The sequence below is a fragment of the Lynx rufus genome, unplaced genomic scaffold (genome assembly GCF_022079265.1).
Source record: "Lynx rufus isolate CCGP_SWC_20201006 ecotype Redwood Valley unplaced genomic scaffold, mLynRuf1.p SCAF_1, whole genome shotgun sequence".
In the NCBI taxonomy this organism is placed as follows: Eukaryota; Metazoa; Chordata; class Mammalia; order Carnivora; family Felidae; genus Lynx; species Lynx rufus.
The window spans coordinates 233,936,025-233,951,948 of NW_025814823.1; the positions used below are offsets into that span (position 1 = coordinate 233,936,025).

At 40.9% G+C, this 15,924-nt stretch overlaps 1 protein-coding gene across 1 annotated transcript in view; it reads right to left on the reverse strand.

Moving 5' to 3' along the window:
- ADCY2 (adenylate cyclase 2) overlaps positions 1 to 15,924 on the reverse strand; it is a 422,494-nt gene that overhangs the window by 99,674 nt on the left and 306,896 nt on the right. The window contains exons 13-14 of the mRNA XM_047074450.1: positions 13,567 to 13,636; positions 10,363 to 10,460 (exon numbers count right to left, since the gene is read on the reverse strand). Of these exons, the coding sequence (XP_046930406.1) occupies positions 10,363 to 10,460; positions 13,567 to 13,636 (168 nt within the window). The remainder of the gene's footprint in view (positions 1 to 10,362; positions 10,461 to 13,566; positions 13,637 to 15,924) is intronic.

Genomic DNA, 15,924 nt, shown 5'->3' on the forward strand with positions numbered 1-15,924 from the left:
AAGGAAGTGGTTATCTGAATTTTTAGATGATATGGTCTGGTACAGAGAACATGATGTCACAGCCCGAGATTCAGACTCAGAGTGGCTCAAACCTGTGGCTGTCCAGTGTTCAAGTTCATAGCACACTGGCATTTGTGTTCAGATGGAAGCACCTGTCATCCCAGGGAACAAGAGATCCCATGAAACAAAGTAATGGCTGGCCAAAAGCTCTTAATTATAATCATTTATCCTGCCCACTCTTTCAAAACCATGTTCAAACTCATTAAACATACCAAGATGTTTGTGTCACATAATCAACTTTAACATTCTAGTTGCAAAGCTGTTTCTTTTTTTTTTTTTTTACTTTGAATGACTGATTTATTCTTTTTTTGATGATTTCTTTTTTTTTTTTTTCAACGTTTATTTATCTTTGGGACAGAGAGAGACAGAGCATGAACGGGGGAGGGGCAGAGAGAGAGAGAGACACAGAATCAGAAACAGGCTCCAGGCTCTGAGCCATCAGCCCAGAGCCTGACGCGGGGCTCAAACTCACGCACCGCGAGATCGTGACCTGGCTGAAGTTGGACGCTTAACCGACTGCGCCACCCAGGCGCCCCTTTGATGATTTCTTTTTTAAAAAATTATTTATTTTTTTTAATTTGCATCGAAGTTAGTTAGCACACAGTGCAACTATGATTTCAGGAGTTGATTCCTTAAGGCCTGTTACCCATTCAGCCCCTCCCCCCTCCCACAACCCCTCCAGGAACCCTCAGTTTGTCCTCCATATTTTAGAGCCTCTTATGTTTTGTCTCCCTCCCTGTTTTTACATTATTTTTGCTTCCCTTCCCTTGTGTTCATCTGTTTTGTATCTTAAAGTCCTCATATGAGTGAAGTCAGATGATATTTGTCTTTCTCTAATTTCGCTTAGCTGTTTCTCTTTAATGCACAAGCATACATGATTTATATGCTCCCTGAAAAGCAAACTTGACTCTTCCCTGTCACAAGGCAAAAAGAACTATGCTTTTTTAGTGATAATTCTTGACTTTGGCACTTTAATCAAGTGTATTGTGACCATATATGGAAAAGGCTGATTTGAGACAAGGTCCTTTTTCCTTTCTGGTTTTTTTCTAGTCGGTATATTGCTCGCAGGTGGTCGTGACATGGATGAGGAAACACATTTGCAGACAGGAAAAATCCAGCAGGAATATATATATGTCCCCCAATATCTAAAAGTTATATGAATTGTAAACTATTTCTATAAGTAAATAATGGTATCTTCACCTCGAATTCCATTTAATGGGATGACTTTCATGTCCCTCCTCCCTTGTTGCCCTCACTCCTCCCCGCAAAAACGATGTGGATTCTCCCATCAGTGCCCTGTTTGCACCTGTTATGTGGGGTTCAGCGAGGAGAGTAAGAACTCAGGAAAGAAGGCTTTTCTTCTAACTATAAGTTAGCATGAAGTAATACACATCCCTTTATCTCTCTCTCTTTTAAGTGATAGGTGACAGAACTTCAAAATGAAAGGGAATTTGGTAAAAAAAAATGAAAAGGAGAAAAGACACTGAAATATTCATCACCATTACAGATCACAGTAGCCTTTCTCTGATGATAGGACTTTGCAGCAACTTTGAGATGTTCTGGCCACTTCAAGTCCTATGATGTGGGAAACGGGAGGAGGCGTTGTTTTTGGCAGAGCAAAAGCTTCTACATCACAGTGACAAGAAGGGGTGAAGATTTGAAGTTTAAGACATACTATTCCCCAGAAGGTCCGTCTTCTCTTTCTACACTCATTTCTTACGTGAGCCCATCCTAACCAAGGGATTTAAATATTCCGTATGTGCTGGGTTTTCCGAATTATGACTTCAACCCTAGCTCCTCCGTGAACCCTCCAGGACTCGCACATTCCCTCCCTCCGTGAAGCTCCATCACTTGTCTAAGATGCACACACATGTCTTTGATGCCCAGAACTGAGCCCTTGATTCACGTCTGTCCCTGACCTGCTCCTTCCCCAGGATGCTTCCTCCCTGTAAATGGCAACCCCATTTTCCCAATTGCTCAGGCCAAAAACCAAAACCAACACCAAAATAAAAATCTCACAGAACTCCGCTTTCTCTTATTCTCCACATCTCATCCAATGGCAAGACTTGTCTCCATCACTCTTCATGAGATGCTCCAGAATTTGACCACTTTTTACCACCTGCACTGCTACTCCAGTACCAACCATCATCTTAACTGGGCTTCCTACTTCCAGCCCCCCTCCCCTGCAGCGCAGCAAAAACAATGCTTCTAAATGTAGCCAGATCACATCCTTGGCTGAGAACCTTCCAGGGCTTCCTGGCGCATTATACCTAATGTTCTCCCAGTAGCCTGTGAGAGCCAACACCTGTCTTCACACTGCTCCTCTGACCCCATCCTCCACAGTGCTCACCTAGCTCACTCTCCTCCTTGAACACACCGTGGCTCCTATCATCTAGAACATTCTGCCAGATATCCACATAATTCCCATTTCAATTCACTCGGGCCTCTGCTTTAATGTTATTTAATCAGTGATGCTTTCCCTGATCACCCTCATCTGAAATAACACCTTCCAGGGTGCCTGGGTGGCTCAGTCAGTTAAGTGTCCAACTTCAACTCAGGCCATGATCTCACGGTTCGTGAGTTCGAGCCCCATGTCAGGCTCTGTGCCAACAGCTCAGGGCCTGGAGCCTGCTTCAGATTCTGTGTCTCTCTCTCTCTCTGTCCCTCCCCTGCTGGCACTCTCTCTCTCTCTAAAATAAAATAAAAACATAAAAAGAAATGGAAATGTCACCTTCCACTGCTCCGTAGTGTTCTACTGTCTTATTTTTCTTAAAAGCATGTCACCACTGAATTATTGTATGTGTATTTGTTTATCACATTATTGTCACATGTCCTAATAAAATGTAAGTTATATGAGAGAAAAGGCATTTCTGGGGGTCCTGATGCTTTCCTAGCATCTCTCACTGTGCTTGGTATGCGACAGCTCAAAATCTCCTGCTGAATGATTCCACAAATGTTCGTCTGCGTGTGTGCTTCTGTTGTGAATTTCTATTTCTATAACAAATGCTCAGAATAGGTATGAAGTAAAGGTACATGGCCTGTTTTATTGAGTGAAAACACGCTCGGTTCCACTTTTATTGTTATCGCTCATTTCTTACCATACCAGTGGCATTCAGCTAACTGCAACACAAATCTGTTTTCATTCCTGGAGAGAACAGAGGTTTTCATGAATTCCATTTTTTTCACGATGGTAACAATTTTTAGACAGGCCCTCTGTAGTACAGACTGAAGGCTACAAATTCTAGCTTCCCTTGGAGCCAGGTTTGAGCATGTGATTAAGATCTGCCTTGGGTTATAAACCAAAGGGTCATGAGGTAGCTGCTGGGAAGTTTCCTCAAGAGAGCGCAGTAATGAGTGTTTTCTGCCCTCTGCTTCTGAGTCTGTTCCTCCATCAGGTTGCTCAGAATGTGTGTTGCCATCTTAGAGAATGAAGATGAGGAACAAAGTCTAATGAAAGTAGGGATGTGTGCTGGAGGGATCCAGGCCCCCCAAAGAACCCAAAGGACAGAGCACCATACTGCCTCTGGCCTTTTATTAATGGGGAAGAAATTAAACTGCTAACTCACATTCAAGCTACTCACTGTGGGTATTTTCTTACTTTCAGATGACCTGAATCCGCAGCTGGGTATCGTTCATCTCCGTAAAAGCCGTAGGGTTCATTTATCTTGGACCGTGAGAATGATCTCCCTTCCCTTCCCCTCTTTTCCTCTTCTTTCCTCCCTCCCTTCCTTCCTTCCTTCCTTCCATTTTTCCTTCCTTCCTTCCTTCCCTCCTTCTTCCTTCTCTGTGCATCCCCCCTTTCTCCCCCTTCCTTTCATTCCTCTAAGATTCATACCCACTCATGGGGAGGAGTTTGGTGTCATAGTATCCAATATTTGAGCCCACCAAAGAAAAAGTTCATATTTTTTTTGAAAGAGAATGTGAGCGGGGGGGGGGGGGAGAGGGAGAGAGAGAGAGAGAGAGAGAGGATCCCCAGCAGGCACCACACTCAGTGTGAAGTGTGACAAAGGGCTCAATCTCATGATCTTGGGATCAGGACCTGAGCCAAAATCAAGAGTTGGATGCTCAACCAACTGAGCCACCCAGGCGCCTGAAAATCAAATCTACTTTCAATGGACATGAATGATTCTACCATTAAACTTCCTCCAATTTTTCTTTTCCTTCTTGGAGATAAAACCAAAATGAAAGTGACTCTTTTGAAATGAGTATTAAAGAATTAATGAGCACTGATTACTGAAATGAGTCATGGAATAATTATCAAAGAATCTCAATAGAAATAATAGATCTCACATATTTAAGTTTATAATTTTGCTACTAATTTTGCTTAAGTAAAATACCACTATTCATAATTTAACTTGGGCTAATGAAACACACTGATATTTAACTAACCTTTATTAGGAAAAAAATCATTCTTATTGTAACAATTGCCTATGCCTGGTTTAATGTATTTAGTTTGGAAGATAAGATTAATGAAACTACTAAAAATTGCAAAAACAATTCAGGCTTGATCATTTTTGGTCTTTGAAAGCAGCTTACATTTCTGATAAAGTTATTATATACGGCAGACAGAAATGAGAGACTCAGCCTAAAAAAGAGAAGCCAATTAATAATTTAATTACAACTATTTAAATTCTGAGACTAGAGCCAGATTCAAGATTACGTGCCAAAGAGGGATGACATAAGGCAAGGCCCTCTTTTAGGCCAAATCTTCCCCCTTACTGATCCCTTCAAGGTCACAAATTCCTCTACTGTTAATTACTCATGCACTCATTCATTCCTTCATTCATTAGTCATTTTTGTCCTTTTTTCAAAAAATATGAGGTAGTTTCCCCAAAATAAAACAGAAAAAATGAGAGGTCAGCGCATTAATAAATAAATGAGGTCATATTAGAAGTGAGAAGCATCATTATCCCAATGAAAATTCTTCATAAAGTATAACAAAATTATTATTTTTAGATAGATAAACTCATTATCAAGGAAGAGAAAATACTAAATACACAGAGAGTATTTAAAAGCAGAGTGTGTAGGGGTATTGATGAAAAATAGCCCAGGAGGAACCAGGGGCTTATACGTGCCTTGGAGTGTGAGATTTAATGTCTATGCTACACAAAGTAGGGATGCTCTCAGGCATTTTAATGAAGGGAAATTGGAACTGAATTCTTGAATAAAGTCAGAAGCCATGAAGTGCTATCCTACCAAGAAATAGGAAACAAAAACTATGCCCACCAGGCTGATAATTTTCAGGGAAGTTGACTAACTAGGGTGATGAGTCGAAACAGAGTCATCCTAAAATGAGATCCATGCTAAGGGGTTAGTCAAATGCACTAACCCCTTGTGTAGTGAAGGGACTTGGACCTTGAACTTACTTTAACAAAATGCTTTGACTTGAACTAGTGAACCCCAGAGACAGCTTGTGGACACTGAAAAACATATCGTAATAATGCCTTTGCAACTCGGAGTATGAGATCACCATGGACCCAAACCCTGGATGCTGGTGAGCTCACAGTTAAAATTACAATCTAAGGAGGCATGTCACTATGAGTCAAAAGATAGATCACACAGCAGAATTCATGCATTTATACACCACCATAACAGAATGAAGGAAGTGCTATTTTCATGCAGTATATTTATGATACTAATAAAGGAAAAGAAAAAAAAAGGAATCCTTAGGTAAAATACAGAATTATAAAGAAATTCAGATTTTAAAAAGAACAAATAGACTTCTTAGATATAAAATAATCATTGAAATTATACACACGATGTGGATGAGCAAATCACCAGAATGACTGCAGCACAATGAAATAAAGAAGTGTAAACTTGGAGGAAAAATTCTAAGACCCAGTGAACATAATGAATAACACAATATACAATTAATAAGATTTCAGGAGGAAAAAAGCAAGGATAGAAGAACACATAAGGTGATAATGTTAGAACTTCCAAGAACTAAGTAGAAATATGAATCTTGAGATTGAAAAATCACACCTAGTCACTCAGGTAAATAAGAACAAATATACATTGGGAAATAATATAGTGAAGTTTGCAGGGGGCTGGGAAGCACACATGGAGTAAAGACAAATTATCTAAAAAGGAATATAATGGGATTGACAGAAAACATTTCATTAGCAACAACAGCTGCTGAAATTGATGTGATGTCATCATCATAAGAGTAAGGGAAAATGAGTTAACTTAGAATTTTATACCCAGTTAAACTACTATTGAAGAGCAAATGTGAAAAAGGTAGGTAAAAATATTTTAATATAAAGAAAAAAGTAGGTGCTAATGCTACCCACAGACCTTAATAAAAGAAGTAATAAATGATATATATCAGCAAGACGAGAAACTTGAAGAAATAACTTTTTAAAAGATGGTGAAATAAATAAAGGGATTTAAGAGTATACCAGGAAAGGGGGCACCTGGGTGGCTCAGTTGGTTAAGCATTTGACTTCAGCTCAGGTTATGATCTTGCAGTTTGTGAGTTTGAGCCCTGTGTCAGGCTCTGTGCTGACAGCTCAGAGCCCGGAGCCTGCTTTGGATTCTGTGCCTCCCTCCCTTTCTGCCCCTAACCCATTTGTGCTCTCTCTCTCCCTCTCAAATAAGCATTAAAAAAAAAAAAAAAAGAGTACACCAGATAAGCACTGACAAATGTGTATAATTTTTGAATGATTATATTGTACACCTGAAGCTAATATGACAGTATGTTAATTATGCTTTAATTAAAAAAAGGCATTGATGGGGCACCTGGGTGGCTCAGTTGCTTAAGCATCTGACTCTTGATTTCAGCTCAGGTCATGATCTCACAGTTTGTGAAATCCAGCTCTGCCTCAATTTCTGTTCTGATAGTGCAGAGCCCGCTTGGGATTCTCTCTCTCCCTCTTTCTTTGCCCCTCCCTGCTTTTGCTCTTTCTCTCTTTCTCTCTCAAAATAAGTAAATAAACTAAAAAAAAAAATTGATGAAGAAATAAGCTGGTAAAGAACAAGAGCAAATCTAAATCAATACTGACTATAATTATCTGGAACAAAATCTCTAAGAAATAATTATGTACAAGATACAAGGATTAACTTCAGAATATATTGAATGAAAACTGTATGTTATATACATACAGTTATATACATATGTGGTTATGTAAGTACATACATTTTAGATATGTATGCTGTATATAACTATCTGTGTGTGTATGGATGTGTGTGTGTATATATATATATAGAGAGAGAGATAAGAGAGAGAGGACACATGTGCACAAGGAAGAGAGAGAGAGATATTAACTAGTAAAGGAAAAGACAGAACAAAGAAAACTGAATCAATCCTTTAGAAGTTAGGAAGTGGGGAAGTATACCAAGAAAGGCAAGGTAATTGAAATGTAAGATGGCAGAAGTGAGTCCACATACACCAGCAATAAAATCAAACACAAGTGGAATCAAATCACATTAATACCGAAAAAATATCAGATCGAATAAATAAAAACCAAAATAAAAATCGATGCTGTTCACAGGAAGTATACCCAAACAATAACAGCTTCAAGATCACAGAAACTTATCTACAGTAAACATATAGGATCAAATTTGTACCGCCTGGATCGCGTGCACATGCATGTTTATTGTTTTACGCTCTGTACTTTTCTGTATCTTTGAAATACTTCACAAGAAGAATCGTTTAAAAAGAAAAAAGAAAGAAACATGAGGACACTAGCATGAAAATAAGAGGGCATTATAATACAACATAAACATAATATAATATAAATGTAATACGAAACAAGCACAGAAAGTTCCAGTCTCCACTCTCCCTCAGTGGAGCCCGCGGACCTACCCTGAGCTCTCCAACTGCCAACACAAAGAGGGAAGTGCAAACCAGCACAGATTTCAAACTGTTCCGGCTCAAAATCCAACTTGTTGCTCAAGAGAAACCCACTAATAATTGGTGATGATGCCCGAGACAACGAACTTCTGTGGATCCTCTTAAAGATACAGCACAACAGAAGAGAGGTAAGAAAAGAAACGCAGAGACAGAAGACATCTCCCTGATGCTCTCTGAAAAGTGCAATCCCACAAATTATTTTCCTTGGTCCCTGGAGGTTTCTGGCTTCTTTGGCATCATCTTTTAAAGTGTCCCAGTAGTGGATTGCTGGGTCATAGGGTAGATCTATTTTTAATTGTTTGAGGAACCTGCATACTGTTCGCCAGAGTGGCTGCACCAGTTTGCATTCCCAACAGGGCTCTGGGGTTGCTTTTTCTCAAAGAAAACAAACCAAATTAATTTGAAAAGATGTACACAGCCCTGTGTTGACTGCAGCATTGTCTACAATAGCCAAGATACAGAAGCCGCCCAAGTGTCCGTCGGTAGATGAAGGGAGAAAGATGTGGTACATATACAATGGAGTGTTATTCATGCATAAAAAAATCTTGCCGTTTGTCACAACACGGATGGAGCTAGAGGCTAAGTAAAATAAGTCAGTCACAGAAAAACAAATACCATATGATTTTACTCCTATGTAGAATTTAAAAGACAAAACAAACTAACAAAGAAAAAAAGAGACAAAAAAACAGACTTAAAGACAAAGGACAAACTGGCGGCTGTCCAGGGGAAAGCGGGGGATGGGTGAAATGGGGGAAGGGGATTGAGTACACCTAGCATGATGGGCACTGAGTAATTACAGAGTTGTTGAATCATTATGTTGTGCACCTGAAACTCATAGAACACCGTATGTTAGTTATTCTTGAATAAAAATAAAGAAAAAAACCCAAATGTATACTATGAAAAAGAATTACTTTGCATAGTACGAAAACGGATGGTTAAAAAAGAAAAAACGTCCTACTCACTTTCCTTTCTCCTAATTCCTTCCAGAGAGTGATAAACCCTGTCTTAATTATGATATAGAAAATATAAAAAGTACTCATCCAATAGGAAGATGTAGAAAAATGAAAGAATTTTTCTACTTAATAGTAAAAATAAGAGCCCACTTCCCTTGGTAATATTTGTTTCACCTATATACTTTTTTAATGCCCTTCGGCTCTATCAGTCAGTAAGCTTTGGGTGTGCAGGCTCCGTTTTCTCTCCCAAGCGGCACAGGCCTGGAGCTCAGAAGCAGCTTAATTTGTTACTTTTTCAGAATGGGAAATGGATGTGTTGACATGGGGAACTTTCACGGAAGATTCTGTAAGCCCAGTAGAAGAGCTCATTTGACCCTTGTATTTCAACGCTAATTTATGGGGGGGTTGGGGAGGGAGGGAAAGTCACTAGGAACCTCTTCTAAAAGGAGGCAGACAGCTTGGAACGTGCATGTGTGAGTTATACTGTGACTAGTTATTACTTCCATAAATGCCTTCGTATTGGCTTAGGGCCTGGAAGAACGTCCTCTGGGGTACAGAGGGGAAAGGCAGATCATTTCTCTCTAGTTTCCGCAACACCCTCATGAGACAAAATGCAGTTCAGTCTCGGCAAGTCAAGTTGCCCACAAATGCTGCTGAAGTTGAATGCAAACACGCAACTAGATCAGACTAGGTTGAAAACGGTTGCTTTGGCTTTTACAAAATTGCGATAAGCAGTAGAAGATTTGTCTTAAAAGTATCTACATCCCCAATTATTGACAAACAGACAAGAGTTTTGTTTTCTTCTTTTCTCTTAGACCATAGAATGAGAACGAACCCATCACTTCAGAGACAGTTGGTTGACTTGTGTTGCACTCAGTAAGAAGGTGCGAGAGAAAGGCAATGTAGCAATCCCAGGTGACTGGATTTTCACCAACAGATGGGACCAGAAGGCCACCCCAAAGTGCGAAATCTGGCTTGCTCAGTTTCTCCCCTCTGTCCCCAGGTGTCTCCTGGGAGGGGTGAGCTGGACAGTGACCCTATAACAAGCTGAAAGGGTGGCAGAGGGTGGACTTCAGGAAGAAAAAGGTAGAATCAGAACGGACAGGTACGTAAAGCGTGCTCAGAGTGGGTGTTGTCCTTTTAATACATAACGACGGTATTTATTTATTAGAAACAACATCTAGACATTTATCTCTTTCTGGGTAAAGTTTCTTGGGCTACGTTTCTTACACTGGGCACCAGACTAATACGGAAATCAAAGTAAGAAGGTTAAATTTATTTTTTTAAATCCCTATAAATACTGAATCAATACGTCCATTTTGAAAATCCAGTATTATTGTAACTAAGCATGACACATGGGAGCCACTTAGCTTCACTGCCCCCTCCCCATGTTCCCTCTGTTTGGAAATCTGCATCCTCTCTTATCCTTTGGTAGAAGTAGCTCCGGTAGAAAGGTGCACCCAGTGAGAGTCCCAGTGGAGAACCACATGTACTTACTTGGGTAATACCAGAATCTGCACGATAAAAATGCAGAACAATATGAGACACGCGCAGGTCACGTAATACTTGAACGCTGGCAGTGCGGTGGCTCGGTACTGAGGGGACAAGAAGGAAACCATGAGTGACATTCTCTGGGAGGGGCTGAAACAATCAGCCAGCAGCCTACCTGTACCTGTTTTCACGTATCAGACTCCTAAGTTATGATGTGCCGAGAAACAAGCCAGGGACACAGCCGTTCATCGCTGGCAATGAGTGCTTCCTCCCTCCAGCTGGGCTGTGAAAGCGTTTCTCCCCCCAAAACCAGGATTTTTATGAGAAAAACTGACCAGCAAGGAAAGACAGCACCTGACACAGGGACGAGTGAGGGAACTGGTGGCATCACTGTGAGCGGGCAGGTGCCCGGGTCCCCTTGTGGGTCTCATGTCCACAGCTATGGGGGAAAGCAGGCGACTATCCACATATTTTACTTTTGAAGCGTACTGCGGACATGCAGTTTGCTCATTTTATTTATTTTAGTGTTTTCTGTTTATTATTTATCTCAATGCTACTCAGGGCCAGTGAGGAACTCTGCAAGACAGAGAAAGCCGGTGGGTTTTGTTCTAGGTCTATGACCATTCCGTTTGCTTGTGTGCACCTGGCTGATGGACTCTTCTCCTGCAATGATTGGGTTCACATGGCTTTCCGTAACATCCAGGACCATACACTGACCAGGGTAGCTGTCCGCCTGGGACCCCCTGCTTGAGTTATGCAGAGAAAAGCCAGCCAGCACTGCTCTCATCATGGTGGTAGCGATCTCTGTCACATATAGCCCTGACGGCGTGACCGGCACTCTAAATACGTTACACGCACCAACTCGTTTAATCCTTACCACCGCCTAAGGAAGGAACTATTATTATCCCTATTTTTGGATGAAGAACTTCAGACCAGAATGACTGGTTAACATTCTTTTTTTTTTTTTTTTAACATTCTTAATTTTATTTTTGAGAGAGACAAGAGACAGAGTGTGAGCTGGGGAGGGGCAGAGGGAGAGGGAGACACAGAATCGGAAGCAGGCTCCAGGCTCTGAGCTGTCAGCACAGAGCCCGACGCGGGGCTCGAACCCACGAACTGTGAGATCATGATCTGAGCCAAAGTCGGCCACTTAACCGACTGAACCACCCAGGCGCCCTCTGACTAGTTAACATCCTCGGGGAGACACAGCACATGGCAAAAATTGGGACAGACACTCAAACCCAGGGTCCCAACCACCAGGCTCTACTGCCTCACAAAAGAGGGTATTCTCACAAAATTAAAGGAAAGAGCAGTTTTTGTGCCCACGCTCTTGAAACCTCCTGGCAATACCGGCAGGTTGCATTCACCGTATCTGCATAGACTGTGCCCAAGTCGTGGGAAGTTCGAGTACACGTGCCTTGGGTTGAGCTGTGGGGTTTCAGTGCGGGATGATGGGTGTCTGGGTGGTCTACTGATGTTTCTCTTGCTTTATGTCTTACTGCCTTTGACCCCATCCTCCCGGCCAGAAGAGCAGGCTGGGGGGAGGTGGACAGGAAGGGAGCTTACATCCCAATGGCATCTACAATTGGCCTCAACGTTGGCTTCTACAAATAGACACACAGGGAGAATGTCAGCAAGAACTGTGTTTTAAGATGACGATCGCCTTCTGTTTACTTGAATATTTTACTTGTGACTTAACAGGATAATTTACACGCTGGTGAAGAAGCGATATTCACATAATTGCCTAAGTGTGATTACATTTTTGCACTCACTTGCACCCTTGTCTTTCACCTTCTTTTGGGCTGTCAAGATATGAATTGGAACTTCCTTGTGGTATTAATAAGGGAAACGGACTTGAATCAGGCAGGAATCATTTCACATTTAAACGATAAGTAACCATCAGTATCTGTTCAAGTTATTCAAGGATAAAATGGTCGATAGTAATGATGAATTATGTCACACGTCAATTTGGTAAGCTGTCTGCAGTCAGTATGTTGACTTGGAAGCAGGCAATTGATCTTACTGACTGCTAACACAAAAGAAAGTTTAGGTGCAACTAGAAAATCCAACCCTCATGGATTGTGGCTATTCTGTTCAATATCCATAAAGCAATGACCTGAATATTCTCAACAAAATTTTAATACCAGTGCGGCGACCACTGACATTACTACAGTAGCTTTTGTTTGAACTAAGCCTGTAATTATATAGCCGGATGATAAAAATTGTCTCTAGCTTGTTCCTTTTTCTAGACCAAAACAAAACAAAAGCCAAATGCAATAAAACCAACCTAGAAGAGGGGTGTTTTTTTTTGGGGGGGGTAGCAATTACTTAATACATTTTAGCAAATGCATGTTAAGCCTAACATGTAAAGCCCAAATACATGGGGCTTTTTTATTTGAGCCTATCATATCTCTTACTGGAGGGGTCACAAGGCAAAAAGTATTTAGATGCAATGAACACTTAAAAGTTTGGCATTTCTAATTCTCCCAAACAGATGTTGAATGTAAATCTCATATTTTTGTTCAATGATTTGTGTAAAGAAGCTGTGCATTTATCAGGAACGGTTTTATTTTCTTTTAAAAACTTTTCTAAGAAAATGTGCCACTGAAGGGCACCTGGGTGGCTCATTTCCTTAAGCATCCGACTTTGGCTCAGATCATGATCTCACAGTCTATGAGTTCGAGCCCCGTGTCGGGTTCTGTGCTGACAGCTCGGAGCCTGGAGCCTGCTACAGATTCTTTCTCTCTCTCTCTCTCCCTCTCTCTCTCTCCCTCTCTCTCTGCCCCTTCCCTGCTTGCTCTCTGTCTCTCTCTCCAAAAACAAACATTTAAAAAAGAAAAGAAAAGAAAAGAAAAGAAAAGAAAAGAAAAGAAAGGAAAAGAAAAAAGAAAAGAAAAGAAAATGTGCCATTGAGAAAGCCAGTCATTAGCTCCTGTCTCCTCCTTAGCCCGGTATCTCACACCCGTTGAAGATGCCACTGCCACCTGCAGGGCTGAGTCGGGTGCCCGGCCAGACAGAAACTCAGTGACAAGACACACAGTGCAACACCTTGTGCATGGAAGCAACACGGAAAAGGCTGTAAAAAGGTCTGATATAGTCCGAGGCGATGTCAGTGCTTCGTGCAGAAAACAGGAGCACAGTTTCATGAAGGGATTTTTAAAAACTCACATTTCAGATAAAAAAGACTGGGGGAATAAAAAAGTAGCTTACTTCTTTTTCTAGTATTTTATTGTAGAACAGGAGCGAGATTCTCTGAATGTCTTCAGACTTGAGCCACTGCCTGTAAATAAAAAGGACAAACATCATTAACCCAACCCTTCAACCAATGAGCTGAAAAACTACTTTTTAAACAGTAACGGGCATCCTTCTTTCTTTATTGTAAATCACCCAAAACTGAAGTTAAAAAAAACTGCATGATGCCAGATGTCTGGATATAGAGTCTAGGAAGAAGGGGATGTGCAAATATGACACCCCTCTTTAGGAGTGACCCTCCTGGGAAAATTGGCCATTACAGTCATCATACCAAACTGAAACTCGTGGTCCCGAATTAAATAACTAGGGAAATAGGCCATCAAAAAGATTCAAGTACATCGATAAATTTATTTCCTGACATTTTACTGAAATCACATGGTAGTTTCATCCCCTGAAAAATTTGGTTCATAGAAAACTGCCATTTTTCTTAGCTTATAGCAAACAATACATCAGAGCATCGAAACCATTTAGGGTGTCCTCTGAGTTCCGGGAGGGAAGATCTTGCTTCTTTCACACTTACTGAAAATACTTTCACGGTCATGTCTTTCGTTTCCATAAAGTAAAAAAGTTTTGTTTGAATGTGGTGTTGAAAAATACGTAAAAATACTAATACATTAAGTGATCGGTTCAGGCCACTCGCATAGTACGTAGATGCAAATATATATATCCATGCAAACACGTGCGTAATACATATATATCCCTCAGATGTTGAAAAATAACTAAAAATCATATGAAAGTGTGCATTCTGACGCATGGATTGACTTTTAGAAACAGGTTTCAAGAAGCCGGTTGAAATAGACAAAGAGCTTCAGGACAAAACTTTTCTCTAGGACGCTTTACACGCTTGCAAGTGGAAGAGCGACACCAAGCAAGCCGGGCATGTGATCCATGCCTGGTACGGTCACACACTTGGGAATAAAATAAACGCACACTCGATGAAAACAAAGCTGAGTGAAACACGAAGATACACATTCTTACATCCACGAGTACAGGAATGTAAGGAAAAATGGAAATCTATGTGCCGAGAAAAAAATCTAGAAATCGATACCAACAAAATACATCACCAACTGGTTTGGGTCATTACACGGAGGAATTTACATTTCTACTTCCCTAGTTTTCTTAAATAAATACCTTTCTAATAAAAAAATAAACTGAGTTATGTATACAGGCATTATAGATATGTGTGTATATATTATACGTGTGCATACATAATGCATATATAATGCATATGTGCATATATCTACAAGTGCGTATATACGTGTGTATATATAACGTATATGTGCATATATCTACCAATGCATATAACCATATATCTACATCTATACATACATATCAATATAGAGGGAGAGAGAGTATATATATTTGAGGATATTAGGTATAAAACTATGCTTTACATAGGTTTCCAAAAACTGTTGTATCTGTTCAAGTAATTATCAATTCACATGAATTTCTCACTGTGGTTCTTTCGCAATCCATTGTGGCCTACGGATTTCGACTCCCTGAGGTATGTTTGGGGGCTAGGGATTTGAGGATCCAGGAAAGAAGGCCAAGTCAACGACTGCACTTTACCTTGTAATCGGCAAGTCCAGCCGCCTACTGATTTTGGATGGCCGGGGGCGGGGGGGGGGGGGTGTCTCTAAATGTACACAGATGCTTCCCATCGGGGCTAACGACTGGTTAACCCAGGAGACCAGCACATTTGTCCAGGTCCTACCGGGACAGCCCTGCGTCCAGAACCTCGCACCACATGTGCACCGCGGTGAGCCTGACTCACCCACAGATCTACGCTACAGACAGCGCACTTCCCAGCGAGGCACAGAGGTCAGTGATGTGTTCTAGAAATGATGGCCGCTGAAAGTGAGAACCATAAAAATGCCTTTTGGTTCAAGGCATAAGCTTTAGCTATCAGGGAAACAGACTTTTCTGGGTATTTCTTATTACCGTACCAGCTGCAAGAAGTATGGTATTGTTCTGTTCGAGGAGAATGGCTGGAGAAATAAAAGGTTGGTTAAACAGCAAAAAGAGCAGAAAATAAAACCGAAGATAAATTTTAAGCACATTCATTTTCAGAACCGTGTGCTCGTTATGAATATCAAACCATGAATAATGTATGGAGGAAACGTATTCAAAATACCTTTTTTTTTTCCTTTATTGAGAGAGAAAAACCTAATTTCGAAGCGCCTCTGGGTAACCTCAGATTGGAAATAAAGTAAGAGCAAAATATATCAAGGAGAAGTAAAAGCAGCTCCCGAATGAACAGGGCCTTGTGTCCAGGGCTGGTTTCCGCTGCCTGCCTGTGTCCTGCGGGTGGACAGG